The sequence below is a fragment of the Epinephelus lanceolatus genome, chromosome 8 (assembly GCF_041903045.1).
Source record: "Epinephelus lanceolatus isolate andai-2023 chromosome 8, ASM4190304v1, whole genome shotgun sequence".
NCBI lineage: Eukaryota > Metazoa > Chordata > Actinopteri > Perciformes > Serranidae > Epinephelus > Epinephelus lanceolatus.
The window spans coordinates 10437766-10462714 of record NC_135741.1 but is presented as its reverse complement, the minus strand read 5'-3'; the positions used below and the strand labels follow the sequence as shown (position 1 = coordinate 10462714).

Below are 24949 nucleotides of genomic sequence, written 5' to 3'. Positions count from 1 at the left end.
GGGCAAACACAACCACCAATTAAAAATAGATTTGAAAAAATAAACCAAAAAATCAAAAACGAAAAAATTGAAGAAAACCTTACCATCTGCGGTTCCATGTAGAATAAGGAAGTTCTCATCTTTCAGCTTGTTAACCTCCTCAAGCAAAGAGGCAGTCTGAGAACGACATAGCATCACAATATGAGTGTTTTATTAAGTACACCGAGCTAGAACTAATGCAGCCCTGCAAGAAATCCCACAGTCATAAAAGTTTAAATATTCATTTTTTGATGAAACTGTCAGACTGCATCAGTTTTGGGTAATAAACCTGAGTGTATATCCACAGCCTCACCGAGTAAGCGTGCTCCTCCTTTGCTGGAAGGCCTAGATACCTTTCTGAGAATGCAGCACCTGAAAAAAGTAAAATAGTCACTCAAATACCTGAACTGTGCCTCTGCTTCACCACAATTTCCATGGATCCAATGTTTTAATAGTTAATGACATGATTTCAACTCACTATAAAGCCTGAAGTCAGTTATTGGTGCCACGGCAGCCGTGCACTGAAACAGCTTATCTGTTGCAGCTAACATCTTGAGAGTTAAATAACCTCCAAATGCCTGAAAGGAGAAACATAAAAGTGCTACAATAAACAAGGAATTCTCATTCCTCTTACCTGTGGCGCTGTTTATCAGTCTAGATTTGTTTGGTGTGAGTTGTTGAGCGTTGGAGATATCAGCCGCAGAGATGTTGCTGTCTCTCAGATATAATGGAACTAGATGACACTCAGCTTGTGGTGCTCAAAGCGCCAAAAAATACATTTCAAAAACTCAACAGCAATGTCTCTTTCCAGACATCATGACCTGGTTACTCAAGATAATACACAGACCTTGTTGTGAGTAGTTTCATATAGGAGCTATTGTCTCTTTACTGAACTACACCCGCCAACCATATCACAGCACTGAAGGAAGAGTGCATCTACTACTAGCCTCTTGTCCATGAGTAGATGCACACCTCCTTTTCCGTGGTGTAGTTCAGTTGAAAACTAACTTAAACTGCTCACAACATCTGAGGATTATCTTGAGTAACCAGGTCATGATTTCTGAAAGGAGACATTGCTGTTGAGTTTTCAAATGTATTTTTTTTGGCACTTTGAGCACCACAAGCTGAGTGTCATCTAGTTCCATTATATTGGAGAGAAAGCAGACCTCGCTACGGCTGATACCTCCAACACTCTGCAACTCACACTAAAAATATCTAGACTGATAAATAGCACTACAGGTAAGAGGAGAAAACTGTCCCTTCAGTTTTGTCAGTAGGAGTGTTGATTTTCCAAATCTGTAAAAATGCTGTCACCTTGCCGTAGAGGACCATCCGGCGATCATCAATGTATGGTAGTTGCATCAACAACCTGTGTAAATGTCATAAAGTCCTGTTAGTTAACCAACTTACAGGTATTACTCTCACGTGTCAACCATATATGTTGTTGCATAACTGCACTGACTCTACAACTCCCAGATAATCTTTGACTCTGATTGAGCCAAGCTTGCGTGAATCCACAGCGGTGGTCTTCTGTCCACGTCCGACCCCACTCCTGCCGTCCACCCAGGCCAAGGCCACATTGTGTGTGCCGGAGAGGACCTGAGGCCAGTCGAGGGCGAATTCCTCTGTCACTGACTGACTGCCGGGCACACCATCCCTGAGGGACAGGACAAACAGGATCAACCGGTATGGTGACAGATATTGGGTGTGGAAGAGGGAGGAAAGGTCAGAAAAAGGTCAGAGATCACAGGATGGAAAGCAGGTGACGTTGAATAACTCCTGTTGAGTGACACTTACACAATGATGAGGAGAGGGTGCAGGTTGGCCTCGTAACCCTGAGGTAGAGATAATTTCAGGTGTAGGTCTAAAAGGAAAGAAAACAGAGGTCAAACGAGATCAGACATGTCAGGGTTGCTGCTCTGCCTGAAATACATCTGAACCTCTGACACACATTACCTGAAGACATTATTTTTGTTTTAAGCGTTTTCTAAAATGTTACTTTAAAAATGCAAACCAGACATTATGGCAAATAATATGCGCTTAAAATATGAGATCAGAAATCTGAACACTGTATGAAGCCAGGCTCAACATTCTTGTTTCATTTTGCTGACATATTAGAGTCAAAGATGTTCATAGAGTGAATTTTTGATATATCTTTATCACTGAATAAATCAGTAAATACGGTCAACAGCCTTAACAACACCCTTTAACCCTCCGTGAAAACCTTCAGAATATAGATAGGAATAAAATGGGAAAGTTTGGTGTGTGTAAGAGCTACTCTAGTGAAGATTTCTTATTCAGAGTGTGAGAAAAACCCATTTTGAGAGAAAGATCTTTCATGGTATGTACTGCAAAATTCCACACATTTTTAAAGAAAAAACAAGACACTACAGGTGAGTTGCGTAAAACTTTAGCTAATAGATGTCACCACAAATCTGAACCTGAAAAAAGTAAAATAGTCACTCAAATACCTGAACTGTGCCTCTGCTTCACCACAATTTCCATGGATCCAATGTTTTAATAGTTAATGACATGATTTCAACTCACTATAAAGCCTGAAGTCAGTTATTGGTGCCACGGCAGCCGTGCACTGAAACAGCTTATCTGTTGCAGCTAACATCTTGAGAGTTAAATAACCTCCAAATGCCTGAAAGGAGAAACATAAAAGTGCTACAATAAACAAGGAATTCTCATTCCTCTTACCTGTGGCGCTGTTTATCAGTCTAGATTTGTTTGGTGTGAGTTGTTGAGCGTTGGAGATATCAGCCGCAGAGATGTTGCTGTCTCTCAGATATAATGGAACTAGATGACACTCAGCTTGTGGTGCTCAAAGCGCCAAAAAATACATTTCAAAAACTCAACAGCAATGTCTCTTTCCAGACATCATGACCTGGTTACTCAAGATAATACACAGACCTTGTTGTGAGTAGTTTCATATAGGAGCTATTGTCTCTTTACTGAACTACACCCGCCAACCATATCACAGCACTGAAGGAAGAGTGCATCTACTACTAGCCTCTTGTCCATGAGTAGATGCACACCTCCTTTTCCGTGGTGTAGTTCAGTTGAAAACTAACTTAAACTGCTCACAACAACATCTGAGGATTATCTTGAGTAACCAGGTCATGATTTCTGAAAGGAGACATTATTGTTGAGTTTTTGTGGATGTCACCACAAATCTTCCCCAGTTGTTTACTTACATTTTTTGTATCACAAGTTTTCTGAAATGATGTTTAAATATGCAAATGATGCATTATCTAAAAATAAAATCTGCCCTTTTTGAATACATTTCCAGAATAGAAATCTAAACCAAAAGAAACACCTAAATGTGTATTTTAGATATTTTCTTTCCACTAATCTAAAAGAAGCCAAATAGCCCAAAATCTCAAAATTGACCAGTGCAGCTGCAGTGCGTACTTGGAGTCTTGAATTCTTTATCTAAACATGAACAAACATGCACAACCACTCTGGAAGAATACTTGGCACTGGTCCTTGAGGGCAGACATGACTAATTACCTAATCACCAAATAGAGAAAATTAGTTGGTACTTAACTTATTTGTCTCTTCCAGGCTGAGATACTTGCAGCCGGTGCTTAATATAGTCTGACTGCTTGATGAAGGCACTTAAGGTGATCTGTGAGTGTGCGTATTTGTGTGGCCATTGTTCTCAATGCCAAACCCAGTGGCGTAAGGTCGTTACGACGGGCCCCAGTGCTCGCTGTCATGCATATATTGTCTCGTCACATGATCAGAGACTTGACATTGGATAACATCAACACACAAAATACCCAGCAATGATCACTGCGTATCTGTATACGACAAGAAATACCCCAGAAAATAAATTAAGAAAGTATTGAGTTCTTTTTTGAACATAGGCATAATGTCAAGGCGGAAATCACTCATAAGGGGCCTTCTCCACCCACTGTCTCTAGGGCCCCCCCACCTCACAGGCCCCAGTGCAACCGCCTTGCCTACACTGTCTGTATCTATGCCCCTGCGTCACGACAGCCACCATCTCCTTCACCCGCTGATGACTGAGTCAGCTTACGTTACACGATTTTCACTGCAATTTTGACGTCGCAGAGGATCTTGAGAAACACAGTCAGAGTTGAGTCGGCAGATAGTCTGCCAAGATGAGTCCTCATGTGTGAACAAGCCTACGAGCAAGTCACCCCCTCGTCTGTGACTGGGACTGGATATCTGGCTTGCCAGAAAACTGGAGATGTCTGACACGACTGACAAAGATCATCAGCCAATGAGAGGTGGGATACGTCCCACGTCAGCACGCAGGAGGACGGAAGAAATGTGCTGGCTAGCAACAACAATGGCGGCGTCCACAGGATCACGGGGAGCGCGTTGTGTTTGGACCCAGGCCCTGGAGGCAGATCTGATTCAACACTGGAAAGGATATCCATGCCTTTAGGATGTGTTGTCTCCAAGTTAAAAAACGTAGTTTGGTGATGTCACCGCGTTATCTGGGGCTCTGTCCGCGAGCGCTAGGTGGAGAATTCTTGTGGTGTGCACACACACATGTCGTAACGCAGTTGGCGAGACTCCCGCTGACAGAAACACACATCGCCAGGTATGAACACTCAAAAGATTACCATAGTCTTGACGACGCAAAATCAGGGTGAAAAACGTGTAATGTGAACTAGCCTTTACAGACTGCGTCACTTTAGAAACCTTGATTTGATATGATATCTATAAAATGTAAAAGGTAACATATTCATGGTTTGCAGAAACGTCCAATGCCAACATTTTCCACTGTCTCTATGGGCCCCCACCTCACAGGCTCCAGTGCAACCACCCTGCCTGCACTGTCTATATTTACACCCCTGTTCAAACCACATTAAATGTTTTCTCTGCTTACCATGGTTTTCTGCTGGGAGTGTCCTGAACAGAGTCTCAGGGAGCCTCTTGTCTTCCAGAGCTCTAGACAGAGGGCTGTTATCCTCCAATACGACGTATCCTACAGGAGATAAAAACACCAGTGTGTCAGATTGTATGACTTAACATCAAAACGGACACACAAGGCCGTCACATTGCAGGCCAAATCCTCATCATCTCCATTTACACAGCTTTAACTGAGAGCCACAGACAGAGGGCAGTGTTCACATGCTTGGAATTGATGATTTTATAATGTGGTGTACTTGAATACATCCCCCTCTGGAGGCGGTAGCAGGAAACTACAGACAGCCTGTGTGTCTGGGAGCTGTGTGTCTGTGTGTGTGTGGTTATGCCATTAGTTAGACAAGCAGTTGTAACACTCACTGGAGGGGTCCTTTGTACTGTGAACCGTCACTTTAGGGATTCCTGGGCCTGGGGAGTTTTTCAAAAGAAAACATCATAGAATCAACTGTCTGAGCAGCGTGAAGCTTGAAAGCACATTCGCTCGTGTGTGTGTCTGTGTCCCATTTACCTAGACAGTAGAGGGTGAAGTGGGTTTGATTGGGGCTGAATTCAGCTCTAAAGAAGCGACATCCATCTATGAGGTTACAGGAGATGCAGCGGCGCTGAAACACTCCATCCAGGTCCACACTTAGAAATAAAGAGTAAAGGGTTATTGACCACATGGTAGAAGAATAGGACAGCTTAAAGCTGTTTGATTTGCTCCAGGAGAAGGTCAATTAATTGCCGAGATATTAAGGAAAAGTGTCAGTGTCTTGAGACAAACTATTCCAGCAGTTGACTTTTAAGAAACAAATGGGGTTCAATAAGGCTCGACATAAAAGCCGTTATACAGATTGCTCTTTGAGGCAGTGTCGAGTCTCTAAATGACCCTCTCTGTTCCGCTGCTTACAAATTTCATACAGGATTAATCACAGACTGGGTTTAAACAAGCCATCGTCCCTCCTCCATAATATTGTGCTATCTCCTGAAGCCTAAAGCTATGTAAGCTAATAAAAAGATATGAAACCTCAGAGGTTGATGGGGAAACAGACAAGTGTGTTCATCACAGTGGGGACCATAAGTCTCAGTGGTTCTTGTCAACAGAGAAGTGTTTTTTTCCTGTTATAAATGTGTCAATTGAGCTTCGGGCCTCGAGCATCTACAGCGCACAAGAATAAAGATTCACATGTCAACACATTAGCGCGCAGTTAGTCTTCTGAATGCTTTTTTAGCCATGCTAGCAGCGTGGCTCCAGGGCCATGGTGATGTTGGATAGTTGGTCCCCCACTTTGGACAAAACTTAAATATCTAAAAACTGCTGGGTAGAGAGACCTGAAATTTGGTGCAGATATCCAAAGTGTCCATAGGATGAACCTTAGAGACTGTTTACACGTGGCCGACATTTCACCGTCTCCATTTTCAAAAAGATCTTCGTTTACACTTGCACATGCCCTTCGTATACACAAGAGCATGCCAAACCTGTAGGTGGCAGTGTAACGAGAAGCTCAAGCCTTCCATGTATACATTTTCACCATAGCAACATAGGTCGCAGATTTGACAAAGGCGCAAGTTCTGGCGCATACTGTGACGTCGGCTGCCTATAACTCCGTTTATCTCCGTTTATCTCAGTTTACATGCAAATGCGCAACCGGAGTTTTCCAAAATCTCCACTCTGGCCGGAGTTTTTAGAAAGACTTTTTAGAAAGTTTTCACTTATTCACTGAAATCTGAGTATCTTCAAGATGGATTGACACACATCTTTTAAAGACATTTATGGTTCCCAGACAATGACTCTTAATGACTTTGGCAGTGGTGCCCAAATAAATTCTTCATAGGATTGGCCATATGGCACCAGTACAGTTAACATTTTGAGTTCCACAACAATCCTGTTTAAATGTCTTATATATCTGTATATACATGTTAGGGGATTCATTATTCTTCAAATAAGCTGGTTCTCTTTTTCCTTTAAAGACACATATACAGCTTTAATTTGATGGAGTACATTGATTGTAAGGAACAAAGCATTTACTGGGAATAAGTCTTCTCAAGTTTAGAGGATAATCTTGAGGCGAAAGTTCAAAGGGCCCCTTTGAATATGCCCATGCCAGTTTTTCCCTTGCCAAAATTTAGCCTAACTTTGGAGTGTTATTTAGCCCCCTTCCCGACAAGCTGTGCAAACGATGCCTTAGGTTGTCTAGTTTCACAAGATACCACTACCTTAAAAAATGAGCATGTCACAGCCTTCTAAAGCCTCTGAATGTTCCTGTGATGCCACCATGAGATTCACGTGTAGTTTTGAGTTAAATATTTCAACAATCATTGAATGGAATGGATTAAACTTATTATCTGGCACCATCATCAAGTCTTTTTTGTCCAATACTTTGTTTTATAACCAGATACCTGCAAAACTAATGACATTCTAAGCTGTCATAAGCCTCAGCTGCACTTTGCGTTTAGTGCTAATTATCAAATTGCAAGTCACACCTGCTACACTTCAGGATGTTACCACTGTTATGAAGAGCATGTTAGTATGCTGATGTTAGCATTTAGCTCAAAGCACCATGGTGCCTTGGCTGTAGACTCTTGTTTTACGTTAATAACAAGACAAGCTAATAATAAACCAGCTGTGGTGTTGATACTATGCTAGCTTTCTGAGTATTGCGATGCACACAGAGATGCCATGGGGCAGTGAAATTTGATGTTAAAATGGAGCTCAGACGGTGAACAAAAGCCTAAATATTTTTCAAGTGAATACAAATTTTAGATGACATTCAGTCAAGATGTTTTGTGGAAGCTAATCAGCCCCCCAGGGAAGCTGCTCAGCCTTGCAGAAAATTTTCCCAGTGGCCACTTGCGGTATTGCATCGAAATAATGCCCTGCATTTTCCCAACAGACAACCATTGTAAAAGAGATGTCTATGAAACTGTTGACAGGACACCTCCAACTGCAAGTAAGATCAATCATGAATCTTTCTGTTGTGAATTTTTGAGTCATGGTGGTTTTATATTTGTAAAACTTTCCTTAAGCCGAGAAAAGCGATTAAAAAATCTGAGCTGTCATCACATTGTAAAGTCTATAAGCCAAGCGGGAACCCGCGGGTGGGGCCAGTGGGAGAAACACTACTGTGCATAATAAGTGGGCTCCATACGGCAGAAGTTAAAAAGTTAGAAAACACTTTTGGCGTATGGGCCAGGCGAGCAACTCCACTGGAATGAATAGGCGCCATCTTGGAGTCCGATAGTAATTATTATGAGCACTTTAATGGCGACTCAGCGATAATGTAGCTGGTCACGCTGTTGATGCGTCGCTTGTAGTGTGAACACAGCATCACGAATAATGCCTGTATTGTGTCTTTTTTATTGTTTTTTTTTTTTTTTTAATTTTTATACAGAAACTGTACTCTCATTTTTCACAGGAATCCATGCTTACCTGTAAAGGTGTCTGCTTTGTCTGGATTCCTCTGCGCTCAGGAAATAGCTGATGGTGAGAAAAATGAACCACAGACACAGCAAGTTGGTCAGCACTATTGAAGAACTGCAGATCACCTTTGGCTCTCTTAACTTCATCATAATTATTCTGGTTATCAATTATTCATAGCAATAATACACAGATTTACATAGTTCAGCATGCTAATAAATTCACTTCATTACGTTTTAATTTGTAAAGAGCCATTAGTGGCGGTGCATTAAATCAATTGTGAAGCGGATGTGCATCACATGCCGACTATCCACCTCCATATGAATATGAGTAGAGTACTGTGAGGCAGACAGACTTGTGTGGAGGCAGATAACAGTATTAGTATGTGGGCTTTGGAGCCGCAAACGTCTGACTAGATCAACAATCGACTTTCCTTGATTCTCTGTGATGCTCACACCTCAGTCAGTCAGTTCACGAGGGGTTTCTGCCCCCAGCTGGATAAAGACAGATTTAAGTGATAATCTGCTCTGTTCAAGTGTAAGTAATCCTTTAGCCTCCTCAGTGGCAAGGCATTGCCACAAGCACAGTCAGGGTTAAAGCCGTTTCCTTTGGCTTTTTAAAGGAGATCAATGCTACATGTTAAAATGGCCCTTTTAGTTATTTTTAAATAGGCAATCTTGTGTGTACTACTCACTCAAAGTCTGGCCTAACAAAGGAATTTGCTCTCAGCTTACGGCAAGAGATGATCATTCTAATGATGGCCACTATTCAACCCTAACCCCTCCCAAACCCCCCCTCCTGTCACTTGTACATTCATAGTAAGGCGCCGCAAGCTGTTAAAGGCACTGAAAAGTGATTCACTGCGGCTCTCACATACATTTTTCCAGCCTTCTCGTCGAGGGCGCAGAGCACGGTGACGTCCCAGCTCCCCGATGTCAGGAAGCGAGGGGGGACGGAGGGGATGGCAGGCTGTGTTACACAGAGAAACAGAGATGAAGAGCAATGTAGAAGCAGACAGATATACAGAATAAAAATAGGTGCAGCGATACAGCAAGTGTGTGTGTCAGAGACTGGGGGAAAAAACTGAAGATAGGTTCATAAAGTTAAACCACATGAAGGCACTGATGGCTACAGAGAGAGCTCAGAAACAGTACGTTTAAAAATTGTGCACTTTGACACTTAAATTAGTGAGACTTGGGAGCAAGGGCTTAGGTTTTGTTTTTACATTTGGGGGGACACATATAAAACGGAGGGTTTGGGGGTCCTTTTGAGCTTCAAAACCTTAATTTCCTGCATTCTGGTGATAATCAATTTATGGTGGAAATGTTTTTAATTTCATCAAAATTGAAGTCTTCTGCTACTTGCATGTATGTTGTAAATATTGAGGGGGTTGTGTCCCCTGTCCCCGCCCTGAAATCTTCACTTATGGCAATTACTATTCTACTACAAGGCAGACCATCACAAGCAAATAAGTGTAAATGTATTTCCCAAAATGTCCGACTACTCATTTACTCAGGGAAATAGATGTTGGATGTTGTCTAAAAAATAAAGTTTATTTAAATGGGAGGATCACCCCAGACCCCATACAGATGTCCAAGCAAAGCCCCTGATGTACTCAAATCCTAGAAACGCCTCTGCCCTTCTTACTGCTGAATGCACATTCTCATCTATAGAACGTTTCCAAAAAAAAAAAGCATCATTAAACATTTTTAATTGCCCCGCTGGGGATGAATAAATTGCTAAATTGAAATGAAGTGAACTGTATTTCCTCCATAATATAAAGGGCAAACGACCATAAAAGTATTAATGGGTGAAATGACTCCTTAGATAAAGGTGGTGTTTTAGTAATAAGGGAGAAAAACAAATGCAAACAAATTGCTTCAATAATAAGAGAGGCGGAGGAGGAGGATGCAGAGAAGGGGGAGAAGGAGGAGATCGTAAGCAAACCAGACATTAAGGATCTGTACTGCTGAGATCTGTAATCACACTGTTTTATGTGACCCCCTGTTGAAATGTTAATGACCACTTTTGTCTGAAATTATTCAAGGATGACTTTAGGAAGTAAAAGTTAACTGCACTCAGAACTGACCTGGGCTGAGAGGCCGGCGATGTGGTGGAACTCTCCACGAGCGCCCTGTTTCGCTGGCAGGACTGTATAGAACACAGAGCTGTCTGCTGAAAACAGCGGCACATCCTGTTGGAGAAAAGTATTGGGTTAAAAAAGAAAGACAGTAGTGGTAAACAGGGGAAATAAAACGTTGTGAAACATGAGGAACACATACCTGTCGTTGGTTTTGCATTATGTCCATGGCCATTTTGTGCTTCTGTTGATTTAAAATCACATAATATGGAGAAATGTATTAGAAGCCTAATTAATAAAGCTAAAGCTATTCAAGCAGCATTGTCTAAATAAAGCTTTTCATGTTTATTAATTATTAAATAGAGAAATAATAAAACACTGGCAATGGCATACTGAAATCTGTGAGGATTAACAGAAAGGGAACAAGCAATAAAGCACTGCAGTACATCACTGAGAATTCTTCTCATGCAGCAAAATGACCTTAAATATTAATCCGGCCAGTAGACATTTGAGAGCTTAAGGAAATCAATCCTAACTCTCAACACAGCGTAAAAGAAGCACAAATTCTATTAAAGCCGTATATTGCAGCGGCAGCCGTTTGTGGCTTACTAATGTGGAACGACTGATGACCGCTCACCTCCGAGCAGGCCCCTGTGGTGGCCTCACACACACAGAGCACTGATTGGTTCTGGGCTCGATTCAGCCAACGAACCGCGAGGCGTGTGCTGCTGATCCAAGTCACCATGGAGATGTAGCTGTCTCTGAAGAGGCCATGCAGAAAATGATACACGGGGAGAGTGATTGGAAAGTGGTGCATAGGAGTGGAAAAAAAGAAGATGTGAGTTATAATATCTGACAGGTGGTGTCTAACGTCTTTAAGGTTTATTCTGTTTTTATATTCATCACAAAGATGTAGTACCTGGCCCTGAGGGAGTCAGGAGGCATCATCTCCAGAGTGTGAGCTGGACCATAAAGATTCACCACGAACAGACTGACTGATGGAATACTTGAGCCAGCCTGTGAGCACAACAAAGAGAAAGAAATGAGCAATTAAACTAAATGTTAAGAGTTTTAGCAATGCTAGCAGTAATGGAACTGCTGATCTGTCAGTCTACCACTTTGGTCCTGTCTGACAACTATTTGATGCATTGCCATGAAATTTGGTGCAGATGTGCCCAGTGCCCAAAGACGGAATCCCATAGACTCTTGTGATCCTTTGACTTTACCCTTAGCCCGACTAGCAGGTCAAATTTTTCAATTATCAAGTTAAATATGTCATCATCTTCTGGATTGAATGGCACAAGATTTTGTTTACAGACAATCATGGTGCCAAGAAGATTAATTGTAGGGATCGCCTGACTTTTCTTCTCTTGCCACCATGAGGTAGACTTTTAGGTTTGAGTGGTTGTTTCAACTCATTCATTCATTCATTTATCTTCTAACCGCTTCATCCTCTTGAGGGTCGCGGGGGGGGCTGGAGCCTATCCCAGCTGACATCGGGCAGGGTACACCCTGGACAGGTCACCAGACTATCACAGGGCTGACACATAGAGACAAACAACCATTCATGCTCACATTCACACCTACGGACAATTTAGAGTTATCAATTAACCTAGTCCCCAATCTGCATGTCTTTGGACTGTGTGAGGAAGCTGGAGTGCCCGGAGAGAACCCACGCTGACACGGGGAGAACATGCAAACTCCACACAGAAGGGCTCCCACACCTGGAATCGAACCGGCAACCCTCTTGCTGTGAGGCAACAGTGCTAACCACCACACCACCGTGCCGCCCGTTGTTTCAACTGAATACCACAAATCAATAATTTACAAGATTTAAATTTCATCTTACCGCCCTTTTCGACCCTCGCTTCAGATAAGGAAAACTCCCACCAAAAACCCGCAAACAGGAAAAAAATGGAAGAAACCTCTGGAGTAGCAACTGAGGGTGGATCCCTCTCCAAGGACGTGTAACTGGGACAGACATTCATGTTCCCCTGGTGGTTTTACATTTAAAGACTATGAGCTAAGTGGGAACTTGCGGGTGGGGCCAGCGGAAGAAACACTACTGTGCATATTCAATGGGCCGCGTATGGCGGAAGTTAACCCAGAACCTAGAAAACACTTTTGGCCAATGTGCCAGGCGGAGTGACTCGGGATGAATTGTAAAAACTTTGCATTTTAATTTGTCCAATACTCTGGTTTATAACCAACTTAAAACCAACTTGCACCAACTTGAACTCCCAATAGACTCACCTGTACTTAATGTTTAGTGTTAGCACACTAACACACCAAACTAATATTGTAGGAACCATTTTTGTTTGTTTTGTAAAAGAAATACAAGGCAGGGCAGTTCAAGTTTTAAATGACGCCATCAACGTGCATCCGTTCTCAACAGAAACAGACATAGATGTGTGACATGAGGTCATAAGTAAGCTATGCGCTAAATGATTTTGTTTTTTGAAGTCAAACAAAGGTCTAAATTGTTTTGAATACTTTGAATCAACATTCTGCAGGTTTTTGTTACAAATATAAGCACTGCACAATCGCATCCACTCCATTCACTCATTTGCACTCTTGCAACCAATAACTGTAAAGTATATAAAGATGGACAATAAGACTGCTCCCCAAAAGTGAAGCCAAAATGTTTTGATCACCCCCTGGTGGCTGGCTGCAGTAAAGGTCATATAGCCTGCCCCCTCCATGTTAGCGGATGGGACATGGCCCAAACTGAAAAATCAAAGTAAGTGTCAAATAAATTTTTGCCAAATTTGATTTCTGTCATCTTAGGTAGTTCTTATCTTGTAATTGTATGATCAACTGTTCGTTCTTCTGATACATTTGGTGTTAATTAATTATTTGATTGCTATAAAAAGAGGGTGTTAGATCATGACTGACAGCTGTGTGTGCCAATTGGTGTGTTCAGGAACTCAGTACCGCAGAGATCGCTATTGCGCAGACTCTTGTACAAAATGCTGCAACAGTTAAAAATGGCAGTGCTCCTATCTAAGATATTTTGGCTTCATTTTTGTACAGTGAGAGGAAGTGGATACGCATTGTCAATCTTTATATACAGACATTGACTGGACGCCATGACAAATGCTGTGAACATGTGAACATTACACCTGCTAAACAGCAGAATGTTAAGTACAGCCTTACAGAGCTGCTGGTGTGGCGATAGAGATTAATCTTGTTTCAATCCATTTTTACCTTGGGGTAGGGGAAAAGGACGTTGGAGGGATAGAGGCCACCCAAGAAGTGAGGTATTTCCATCACAGGTGTGTTAGAGTTGTTGATGGTTAGGTATGCCAGCCGGGCCCCGTCCACAGACCACCAGTGAGCCACATATGTCAAGAGCACTTCCTCTGTTTTAAGAGACAATATAGGTTGTTTTGTCAAACTTAAAGCGTACACCTGCTGCTCATGATTGTTGTTGTCAGCTGTTTTGCAGATGCTTCACTCTGCTTCTCTCCTCTAAGTGCTGGAAAACAACCTACCTTCATAAGTCCAGTCAGAGAGCCCGTTCACCACAGTCTGCTCCAGGTCGGTGGTTGTGAGACGCAGGGCTTTGCTGGTCACACTCGGCTTGTAGTAGATATCTCCGTCAAACACATAGGCCTGGCATAAGCGGCACAGACACACAGCGCCAATCCATTATATCAAAGACAGTGCGCTTGAAGGCTTCATAGCTGGCCGCCCGAATCGAGCGTCGGACGTCGTCCAAAAGTAAATGAATCATCGGCCAGCATACACGTAAGTGAGAGCCAATACGTCTTTACTTGCCAGTTAATATACTGCAGATGAACACCGACATAGCAGCAAAAGCCAATTACATTACAGGGAAGGTAGATGAATTATATTATGAGTGTAAAACAGGCCCATTATAGCAACACGGTCTCTGCAATAACCTCATAGCTGGAGTTCATCTCATAATGACAGAAACATGATATCATTGATGTTATTGTTATGAAAATGATGTCAAACTACTTCACCATTATGGATGGTAACAGCTGAGAAAATGTCCTTTTAATATTGACAGGTATAGCTGATTCAGATGACAGAGACGGACAACACATTGATCAGGTAAATGAGAAAGTGTCTGGCTCACCAGCTGGCTCCCCTGAGGCCCCCAGGAAGCATACTGTAGCGCTGCCTTCTCCCTCTCCAGAGGGTTAAGCTCCAGCAGCTCCCTGGAACACACACAAACACTCAGACATAAGCCCTCCGTTAGGGACCACTGTCCCGTTTAAAGCCCTCTGAGGTCCATCCATGCCCTGGCCTTGAGCTTGAGAGAGACACTTCACTGTGAGGACAAAGGAGCAAGATGCAGAGAGGGAAACTAAACAGAGAATGGAGCTGGTTCATGCAAGAGTGCAACATTACTTTTCCCATATTCCTAGCTGCACTTGTTTCCTTTCTCAGGACAGGCAAACATTTTCCTCCAAGGCATACTCAGGCAATGATCAATACTGCAGGTCCTCCTGAAAATCCTTTCCACAGCCATTACTCAGAGGCTCCAGGGATCCTCCACTGCTACCACAGAGTTTTTCCCACTGACATAATGCTGAATATGAATCTCAGGCAGTGAAATCTGAATAACATTACAAACCTCACGTTGGGATATGGAACCTGGAAAGAACACTGACGAATGAATGCATGTCGGACGGTAACATGAGGCGCTGATTCGATGAGACACACTCTGAGGGGGGCGTTTTTCAATCCGCGGGTCTGCTTGCATTGGTGACGCTCATGCCCATTGCAGCCCATGCATTAGCATTCATGATTCCACCTACCCATTAGCCACATTGTAGATAGCATAGGAGGCTGTGAAGGACTGAGAGAACACCTGAAAGAGGTAGAGGATATCATGCACACAGGTGTGCCGCACTTAGATGATAAAACACAGATTTTAGTGCTCACACATGCTCATACACATGTATAAAGAAAGTTAAATGCAAATGAAACAAAGTTTATGAAGGACACTGCTGAGACTAGGGCTGGGCAATATACTACTATTGTGTCAATATCCTGATATGAGACTAGAAATCGTCTTAGATTTTGGATATTGTAATGTGTAAGTGTTGCCTGTACTGGTTTTAAAGGTCCAGTGTGTAGGATTTGGGGGGGTATATTGGCAGAAATGGAGTATAATATACTAATGTTTTCTTTAGTGTATAATCACCTGCTTTTTTAAGTATTGTTTTTAACTAATTTTCATCATCTGGTCTGTTTGTTGTGGAGAGGAAGAGACCTCTGCAGATAATTCGGCTCCCAGCAAAAACCTCCTAAACAATGAACACTGAATCAATCCTAACCAGGAGCTCATGTTTGGCACATGGGAGAAGTTACAGCTGGCTGTAGTCTGCAATCCTCACTGCTCGACAGGCCAGCTGTGAGAAAATATGGGCAGAGGGATAACCTCAGATCCTCTAGTTTAATATGATACCTGTGTCTTTAAAACTGAGCCCAATATAGCAGGTTTTATTCGCCGACATCCGTCTGCCTCACTTCTCACCTTCAGCTCCACCTGTCATACCTGCTGCCTCTTCACATACTTTTGCAGACGTTAGGTCAGTGCCTCTTTTCTTTTTTCAGTGTCTTGTTCTCTCTGCACTCTGACATTCTGACTTTGCTCATCAGGCCGCAGTTAGTCGTGCTTGTATCTGCATAGATGTGCATCTGTCCTCTGCTGTCAGATGGACCACAAATTGCTGCACTTGCTCCAATTCAAAGGTCAACCTTTTCATGGGCCCCCCTTTGGCCTTGGGCCTGGGTCATCTGTACCCTTTGACCCCCTGACAGCCGGCCTGGTGCTAGATGCCACTAAATCGAACACACTGTTCCTTTAAAGGCTGCGATGATGTAATTCACCAGAATTGACCAGACTGTTCCAGCTGTTCTATTATTTGCTTTTACCCACTTGATCCAGGCTCAGACTACTACTTTTAAAATCCAAACTGATTTTGAAATCAGACACATCACACACATAAGGAGAACCTTCACAGATGTCCTTCTCTCTAATGTCAAACATGCACACATACTACAGAATATTATTAAGTTTATCTTTCCAGAGGGAGCATAAATGCACCACTTCATATGATCTCATGGGGAAGTAGTTGTAAACAAAATGGAGACTGACATACTGCAACAACTTTCTGTGCTGCAGTGAAAAAAACAAAGCCAGAAAGCTGAACGAGTCTGGATGAGAAAATGGTTTGGGAGACGTGGGTGGTCAATTCTTCAGTGAGAACTGGAGATGAGATTTTATCTGTAAGTTTTAATATCTGTCAACAATATATACTAGCTAATGTTAGCATCAAGGGCTAAAATGCTTACAATTGCTTGGCAACACTGTCAGCTGCTCTGTACTGATGTAATCATAACAGTAATCATCCAGATTTTAAACTCTAAATATCAATATGTTTCAGATTATCTGGGGTGGGGGAAAACATTGATACACATAGCATCCCAATGTTTTTCCTGGCAATAGTTTAACAGTGCACGAACACCAAGTATCATCTTTGTAATGGATAAATAATTAATATTGCAAATACAAATTAAACTTTTGGAAGTCTGCTTGAATATTGAAATGAATTGCTTTTTCAGTCCACTAGATACATTAGCATACAGTTTCCCTTTGGGGACATAATTTGCAGTTGAAAGAAAGTAATGAATTGCAACATTTATTATCGTAATACTCAGCATATTGCAAAAATATTTAACATCTCAATAATATTGTATTGGGACTGAGGTATCTTGATAATATCATATTGTAGTGCCTCTGCTGATTCCCACTCCTAGAAATTGTCGGGGCACAGCTGATAAGCCTGCAAGCTGTTATGGGGGTTTAAAACTGAATGTGTAAACCTCTCATATTAGCAGATAATCTGGGCTGAACATCGGTACCGACTGGTCCCAGATCAAATTTCTCCTCTGATTATATCAGGGATAAATCCTCTCAAAACTCCTGTAGTCTGAGCCCGGCTTTAGTCACTATATCCACATTACTAATTATTATAAATCAAAAATCTCACTGTGTAACCCTTACTTAAATGTACATAATTGTTGAAATATCAATATTAAGGTGTTTCATATGATATTTGATTTGTTTCATATCACCCAGCTCTAGCTGAGACCATCTTTACAATTAAACAATAGGCAACAGGAAGCTGTGTTTGCATCCTCTAATTTCTGCAAAGCACAGTATCAAGTGGCTTATTGCTTTTTTAAAAGGGCAGCAACACTGTGCTACAAAATTAGAGAGGGAAATGTTCAGTGAACCCTAAATTAATTTATTAATAATAGTTTAATAACATTTTAATATTATTCCTTCACCTAAAAAGCAGCAGTAGCAAATGTCTGTATGTGTGTGGGGCCATTTTCAGTAGACAGTATTTCAGTATTGCTTTGATTATTACTGAACTGATCACAGCTTATACTTCACACTTAATTTATTCGAGCCATTAAACCACTGGCAGCCATTTCATCCATATTACATCATTATTGAGATCACATTTGAATAACAGAAATTTGGATAACAGGGCACCCTTAAGCCTGAGTAAAATCGACAACATTAAAGACATGACATGGGAAAGGGAGGCACAGAAACTAAGACAGATATGCTTATTAAATAACATCATTACAGCTAATATCCTTCCAACTGAGATCTACTGTGGCAGGCAACTACGTCGCTACCCTGACACAAGCATCAGCAGCTCAATGAATAATTAAATTAACACGCTGAAGAAGACCGGAATCAATGAATGTGTGCATGTCTGTGTGTGTGTATAAACCGCAGTTGATCAACACATTACCTGGTGAATTCCTGGTAATAAATTGATTTGCACCATTCTTTTTTTCTCATGCAAAGGGTTGTAAGCAGGCTATTTGCCCACCGGCCTCTGAAAGCCTGACCTGTACTGGGAAACCAACCCTGAAGAAATTAAATGTCACATCCTCTACACAGCACACTTAGCAGCAAAATTGGATTTCTCCTTTGTGTTGTATGTCTGTTGTCAGAAAATGCATGGATGGAGTCGAGCTGCAAGGATTTTAGAGTGTAAATAAATTCTAAGGCTATCTAAATGAAACTGAAATCTGATTGTAAAGTCTGAGCATGAACGGGTGTTCAAGAAAACAGTTGGCTACGACAGAAAACAACTGTGAGGACAGGAAGAGGAAGGGATGGACTGGTCCAACACAACAGAGAAAAATGACTGAGGGAGATAGAGAAAAGGAAAGAAAGGCAGGAAAGGAGGAAAGGATGCAGAGAGGGCCGAGGCACAGCCAGAGTTGACAGCTCCGCAACACAGGACAAGGATCTCGGGTTAGAAGTATCACTCTTCAAGACCAAGGGGGGCAGCGTCGCCATCAGTGCCGGGCTCGATCAGCTGTTTATGATTTGTTAAGGAAACCCAGAGATTCTGCTCATGATTTAACATCATGGAGCTGGTGGCAGGAGCTGTACGTTATTGTGTGTTTGTGTGTGTCAGTGTGATAAACAGACGGAGAGAGTGAGAGCATCTGTCTTGGAGAGGCAGAGTGAATTCTAATGTGCCTGCCAGTAACATATCATAAATCCTCCAGATTGCTCTGCTCCTCACCCTCCCTTATTACCCGCCCCCTCCCCAACCCATGTCGCCAAAACAAAGGTGGGGGCATAAAACACAGATTAAACACTCAGAAGATAGCATGGGATAACGTGACAAAAGGAAATTTACAGAGATTACAACAGCCTTTGCATGTGCACGGATATGGGATATATTGTGCACTGCAGGATAGACAATACAGAGATGATAGCATTCTTCTTCCTCAACATTGTTCCTGCCTCACAAGCATTTCTTAGCAGCCCTTCTATGCGCTGCCTTTGATACCAGCACCCATCAGCGTTTGCTGCAGAGTGCAGACACGACTCTGTTGGCATCTTTTTTGTCCCTAAACTGCACTGTCTTGGCAGGTACTGGTCCGCTTGCCTCCGCTCATCAATCCCAGAAACCTCCTCTAAAGTATCACTCTCTTAAAATGTAGGTCCTCTCTTCGTCCTCTTGCACACAAACCCATTTAATTCAAACAGGCTTTGTGGAAAGACATTTTCCTGTAGGAAATCTGCTTTCTCTTGTTCCTATGTGGCCAAATCCCCAACTCACTTCTATGTATACGCTCTTATCAAAATCCATTTATTTTCACCCACCAGGCACAAAACCCTCCCAAAAGCCTCCAGAGCTAATACAAAATCCAGAGAAGCCTTTTAACTTTACACACAGCCTGCTCATCCATTTCTCTCCACTGCAGCTTTCTCCTTTTAGCATCTCTGTCATTTCTGTGATAACCATTCTGATTGATTTAAACTGGGCAGTGTAACGCAGGGCAAATGGTGCATATCCCATTTATTCTCCCCACCTCCCTCCATCACAAGTGGCTTCCCCCACTGCTCACTCTGTCTTTCCCCTCTCGTTCTCTGCCACTCTCGGCAGCGTGCCGCTCCTCTTTCGAACAGCAAAGCTGGTGCCTGGCACAAACTGCCTCAGTCAGCACAAATCTCTCCAGAGATAGACGGGAAAAAAAAGTGAGTGAAGACGGAGTGGGAGAGAGAAGGAGGGAGCTGGTAAGATGGAGAGGATGGAGGAACAGCCCCCATGCACACAAGATGCCAACCGTACTCACACAAACATTTCCATTTCTAAATATACAAATGATTCCAGGTGGCGTGCCCGCTGCCTCTGACTTCCTCGAGTGTGAATACACACAAACAGCATACAGATGAGAGTAGACAATTCTTGCTGACATCAAAGCAAGTATGCAAATGGGATAAATCAGCCCACAGATTGGACAAAGATCTGAGACCTTTCCCTACAGAGATATCTGAAAACTGATTGAATGTATGTTAACCGCTCAATAATTCAGTTAGAATGGATGCACTGATGAACGCTGTAACACAGCAACAGGCTCATTCATTCCAACACACACACACACACACACACACACACACACACACACACACACACACACACACACACAGAATATGATACGCAGTGATTAGAGCAGATCTCTAAAGGAAACCCAGAGAGATGGAAGAGACTGAACGAATGAGAGTGCGAGAGAGCAGCAAAATCTGCTTTTAGTTTTTTAATAAAAATGTGGAGAAAATGTGCTGAGGGCTTTCATTTCCTCCTAATTCTGTTTCCCTCCATCGCTGATTACTTGCACATTACACAACTTGCCTGCCCTTTGAGGAAAGACTCAACTATTTATTAATGGTGCGAGTATTTACAGAGTGAGATGGCTGGAGCTATGTGGCGTTGAAGTAAAGGCAGCAAAAAGATCTGTGTTTTGTGTGTACCCCGACGCTTATCTGAGAACCACCTGCGATTGTGATTCTCGTCAGCTCCTCATTAAAATTCCCCACCGAACTAGCAGGGGCGATTTCATTACTGCAGCTCCAACTTTACCCCTCCATCTCCTTGATCTCCCCTTCCCCCCCGCTATCACACTGATCACTCACTCTAAGCTTTCCTCAACCCCCTGCACCTTCCGCCATCAGCCAGTTAAAATATTCAACTCCCCATATGTTATCCCAGTGATTTGGTGGGTGATGTTATGGAGCTAAGGACTGCTGCAGTAGCAGAATCAGCACACACACTAACACACACACACACCCTTTTCCCTCACCCTCCTCCTTCATGTTCTTGCTCCTTCTCTAATTAGCATGCATGTCACTGTTGTTTTGCAGTCAGACATGTGGCGTTAACAGCGTGTCTCTGATATTAGTCGATAATTTATGACCCTGGGTGTCTGCTGAAGGTAAGAAACTCTAACAGTGTTTTCTGGAATAAGTCAACTAGGGATTCAGAGAAAACTTACCGGTCGAATGTTATACGCCAAGAGGACAAACCTCTTGTCTGCAGACACTTGGAATTTAGTGGTGGTCAGGTCCTGTAGGTAAGAAGAAGAAAAATTAGACAACACATGATCCAGTTGTTCTCCTGTGAAGAAAGTGGGTTCTGCTGAAGCACTCTAAGTTTGAAATTCGACTTCAGCACAGGCTCAGGTTTTCTGGCTCATGACTCACAGTTGAGACACATGTGTGCGCACAACCAGGCAGAAAAACTCAGGTGCAAGACAAAGAAATATCACTGTAGGGCACAAAACAGGTCTGCACACTGTTAAGCTCCAAATAAAAAGTTTATATATTTCTCTCTTTTAAGGTAACCTTGCAATCTGCAGGACCTTCCTGGGGCCAAATTATAACTCAAAGTATGAAAGATCTCAGGTCTGTTCTACAGTTGTTCTACTGTTATTTTCAGTTAAGGAACAAACTGCACTCTTTCTTATCTTTCCACCAGCTCAAATAAATCATCCATTCCTTATTATCTCCACGTCTCCACTATTGTAAAGCATTACATTCTTGTTTAAGCCAAGAAGCTACAGCACAATTTATGCTGTATGTTTACAAACTAAAACACCAAGGCATTCTCATATCACCCCAGACGCTGGCTTCACAACACTGGCTTCCTCAAAATCTAATCCTTCTAATTACTTACAAGGCTTTACATATTTCAGCTCCACCAAACATTAGTGAGCTGATCTCTTATTGGTCCACTAGGACTCTCAAGTCAGCCTGATCTCACCCCAGTGGCGTCAAAAGATGCCATTGAGCAGTGGCCCTCAGTGTCACATACAGATGCACATTGCACCCTTTAGTGCCCATTGAAGATATACCAAGTGTCAACCGACTCCAATGTAAACCCACGTCAATATTAGACATTTAGAGAAATGGATGTAGTATGAAGAGCAAGACAGTCCATTTAGAGCAGGTGGGAGAGGAGGAGGATGGGTCCAACAAGCACAGGACTTGACCCAGGAGATCATGTTTGTGTCCTGTGGGAAACTAAAAGTCAGTGTTGAGTTATTTTGTCACATAAATCGTTAATCATGAGCCATTAGTCAGTTGCTGGGGGGGGGGGGAGTATCATTTAAAAAAGAACAACACCAGTACCCTCAAGGTGATACCGATACCAATAGAGTAATTAATGCAGTACCAATACAGTGAATGGAGTGGCGTGTAGCTAAACCATACTTAATATTTTGGTGGCATCCATCAAATACACTGCACTCGATTTCACTACACCACAGACTGGGTTTATGGGTCGTAGCTGCTGCTGCAGGAGTGTGAGCTCTGCACCAGGGATAGTTGTTAGAGTTCGCCCAGCCGCACACACACACAATGACAGGGCTAACTGTTAGCATCACACAGCTAAAATTATTTACGGTTATTAATGGATTAAACGACAGTCGAGCCATTTCTGTGTTGGTGTGGGTTTGCTGGGACTGTTTAACTGCTCCGTGTTGGATTGGCAGCAACATAAAGTATGATAAGGCAGGGAGTGCAGATGGTCCGGTAATAGACCCCTGGTGCAGAAAGGATTAAAAACAGGTATCGTTTGACTGGAGATGTTTTGATACTACAGCGTGCTGGGTTGTTGCGTTCAATACCTTAAATGTATCAAGTACTGATTTAAGCATTGGTGACAAGAGTTGTCAGTGATGTTAGTTAACTCACTTGACCAATGTCAACCATGACCAATTAGTATCATTGCCTTAACCTAACTGTCAACCCCCTGTGTCAAGATACAATGCAAAACGCTGCCAAAGCATCAAAGAGTAGGGATGAGATCATGTAGCTCAAGTCACTGGAGCATGTGCTCTTACTGTAATTGGGCTCCAGTCAAAGTTCAAGATTTGTAGTAGCCAAGATTTTGCTGTCCTGGCTTCAAGGTCATGCAACAGTCCCCCTCTCTCGGAGTCAAATCAGCAAAACATGTGACATTAGCTCCACTGTTTTCTTGTCATAAATGAACTGCACTTGCCTACCATACAACATATCAAAAACATATCAAAACGACAACGTTTGTCCTGGTGTCCAAAGAGTTAGAGCCTTACGAGTTCTTGACAAATTAAGGTATGTAAGCTCCAGGTTACACTTTGAAAATCCTCCAGTGGAACAGAGCTAAAACTCTATTGAGTGTTTAAATCTCAGCTGAAAACCTGTTCTCAAAGACATGCCATTAGAGCTTCCCTGCCCTCATTTGTTCTTATTCTTTAACATTTTTTGCTCATCTGTCTGTGATTTAAACATTTCTACAGATGCTATGTATCATCTTTTTTTTCATGACTGCGAAGCACTGGTTTAAAAAAGTGCTACCTAAAAAAAAGTTTTACTCAGTACTGTGAATTTCCATCTCAAAGTTTGAAACTATATGTAGCTAAATCTGCCTCAGCCATTGATTTATTTAGGGAAACACCATGTGCATCTTGGTATTCGTACAGGAATATTTATCTTTCTCTGGAATTAGCAACAGCAGCAGAGAAAACAAACCATATCACAACACCAAGGAGAGACTTGTTCTCAACCTGACAACACAACCCTGCTTTAAGCTCCTCTGCGATGACCCATATAAGTCTGTCAGTGTCGCGCAGAGGCGGTGTTCCAAATGATGCCCTTGCTTGGAAAATTCTCTTTGAAAGCACATGTTGAGGGCTCACAGAGCAGCCAGATTTCGGGGAAAAGAAGCTGATACTGTCACGCCGCCAAATCTTTTTTTCTCTCTCAAGAGTGGGATGTGGAACAGTGGGATTCTACAGCCTCTCTCTTAATCTGGAAGCTCTTTTGGCCAGCCAATTTGTCCAGCTGCCTGTGGACATGGGCCAATCAATACTAAAATGTGTCCTCTGTCCTCAGAAGATGTGTTGCTGTAACTCACCAGGGAGGTGTTGTCCACCAGAGTCGAGGTGAGATTGCTGTTGAGGCTGAACGACAGGACGTGTCCCTCTCTGGTGCGGAGAGCCACTTCGTTTTCTGACAAGGTTAAGACAGGTCAGGGAAGAGGGCTCTGTGTTATTAGAGTGATGACTTAAATCCACAGAGGCAGTGATGGCTGATAGGTCTCAAAATCAGTGGCTCAGCCTCAGGTGAGATCATCAAAGTGGATTTAAAGTGCAGTGAGCACTTAGTGAGTCAGGAGTAATTTGTGAGTCAAAACAGGGATCCTTACCGTTCAACCATGCCACACAGGGGTCATGAACTTTGAACTCATCACTCTCCAAATCCTCCATGGTGAGATGGGAACGGAGTAACAAGTGAGATTCATCTTCAGATGCAAAGAGACAAGAATTAATTAGCTCATCAAAAAGTGTGTCATGTTTACACTAAAGCGAAGTCTGAGTACGTTGGAGTCTGGCCTATATTTCTGCTTTGAACTTAGATTCTTTTTTTTTTTTTTTTGCATTTTTAATGTCACTGTTAATATGTTTGCAATATTTGCAACATTTTTTAAATGCTTGCCCACATTACTCCTCCTTTCAAAGCAGAAGATCAACATTTTGGGAAAAATGCCTATTTGCTTTTTGGCAGAGAGTTAGAAGACATTCTCATAGCTGTGCATTGAATATAAGGCTACAGCCAGTAACTGGTTAGCTTAGCTTAGCATGAAGACAGGAAGCTGATAGAAACAACTTGCCTGGCTGTGTCCAACAATGACAAAATACAC

At 42.4% G+C, this 24949-nt stretch overlaps 1 protein-coding gene across 2 annotated transcripts in view; it reads right to left on the bottom strand.

The window, feature by feature from the left end:
* LOC117258074 (inactive dipeptidyl peptidase 10) overlaps window positions 1-24949 on the bottom strand; it is a 36265-nt gene that overhangs the window by 2341 nt on the left and 8975 nt on the right. The window contains exons 3-24 of one of the 2 annotated variants that reach the window (XM_033628545.2): window positions 24455-24550; window positions 24164-24258; window positions 21264-21335; window positions 15197-15249; window positions 14512-14593; window positions 13901-14021; window positions 13614-13768; window positions 11326-11423; window positions 11044-11167; window positions 10609-10650; window positions 10416-10520; window positions 9204-9295; window positions 8339-8386; window positions 5438-5556; window positions 5290-5337; window positions 4889-4987; window positions 1816-1882; window positions 1481-1675; window positions 1333-1387; window positions 497-596; window positions 332-390; window positions 84-156 (exon numbers count right to left, since the gene is read on the bottom strand). In XM_033628545.2, the coding sequence (XP_033484436.2) occupies window positions 84-156; window positions 332-390; window positions 497-596; window positions 1333-1387; window positions 1481-1675; window positions 1816-1882; window positions 4889-4987; window positions 5290-5337; window positions 5438-5556; window positions 8339-8386; window positions 9204-9295; window positions 10416-10520; window positions 10609-10650; window positions 11044-11167; window positions 11326-11423; window positions 13614-13768; window positions 13901-14021; window positions 14512-14593; window positions 15197-15249; window positions 21264-21335; window positions 24164-24258; window positions 24455-24550 (1998 nt within the window). The remainder of the gene's footprint in view (window positions 1-83; window positions 157-331; window positions 391-496; window positions 597-1332; window positions 1388-1480; window positions 1676-1815; window positions 1883-4888; window positions 4988-5289; window positions 5338-5437; window positions 5557-8338; window positions 8387-9203; window positions 9296-10415; window positions 10521-10608; window positions 10651-11043; window positions 11168-11325; window positions 11424-13613; window positions 13769-13900; window positions 14022-14511; window positions 14594-15196; window positions 15250-21263; window positions 21336-24163; window positions 24259-24454; window positions 24551-24949) is intronic. The other variant, XM_078169822.1, reaches the window with a different exon arrangement.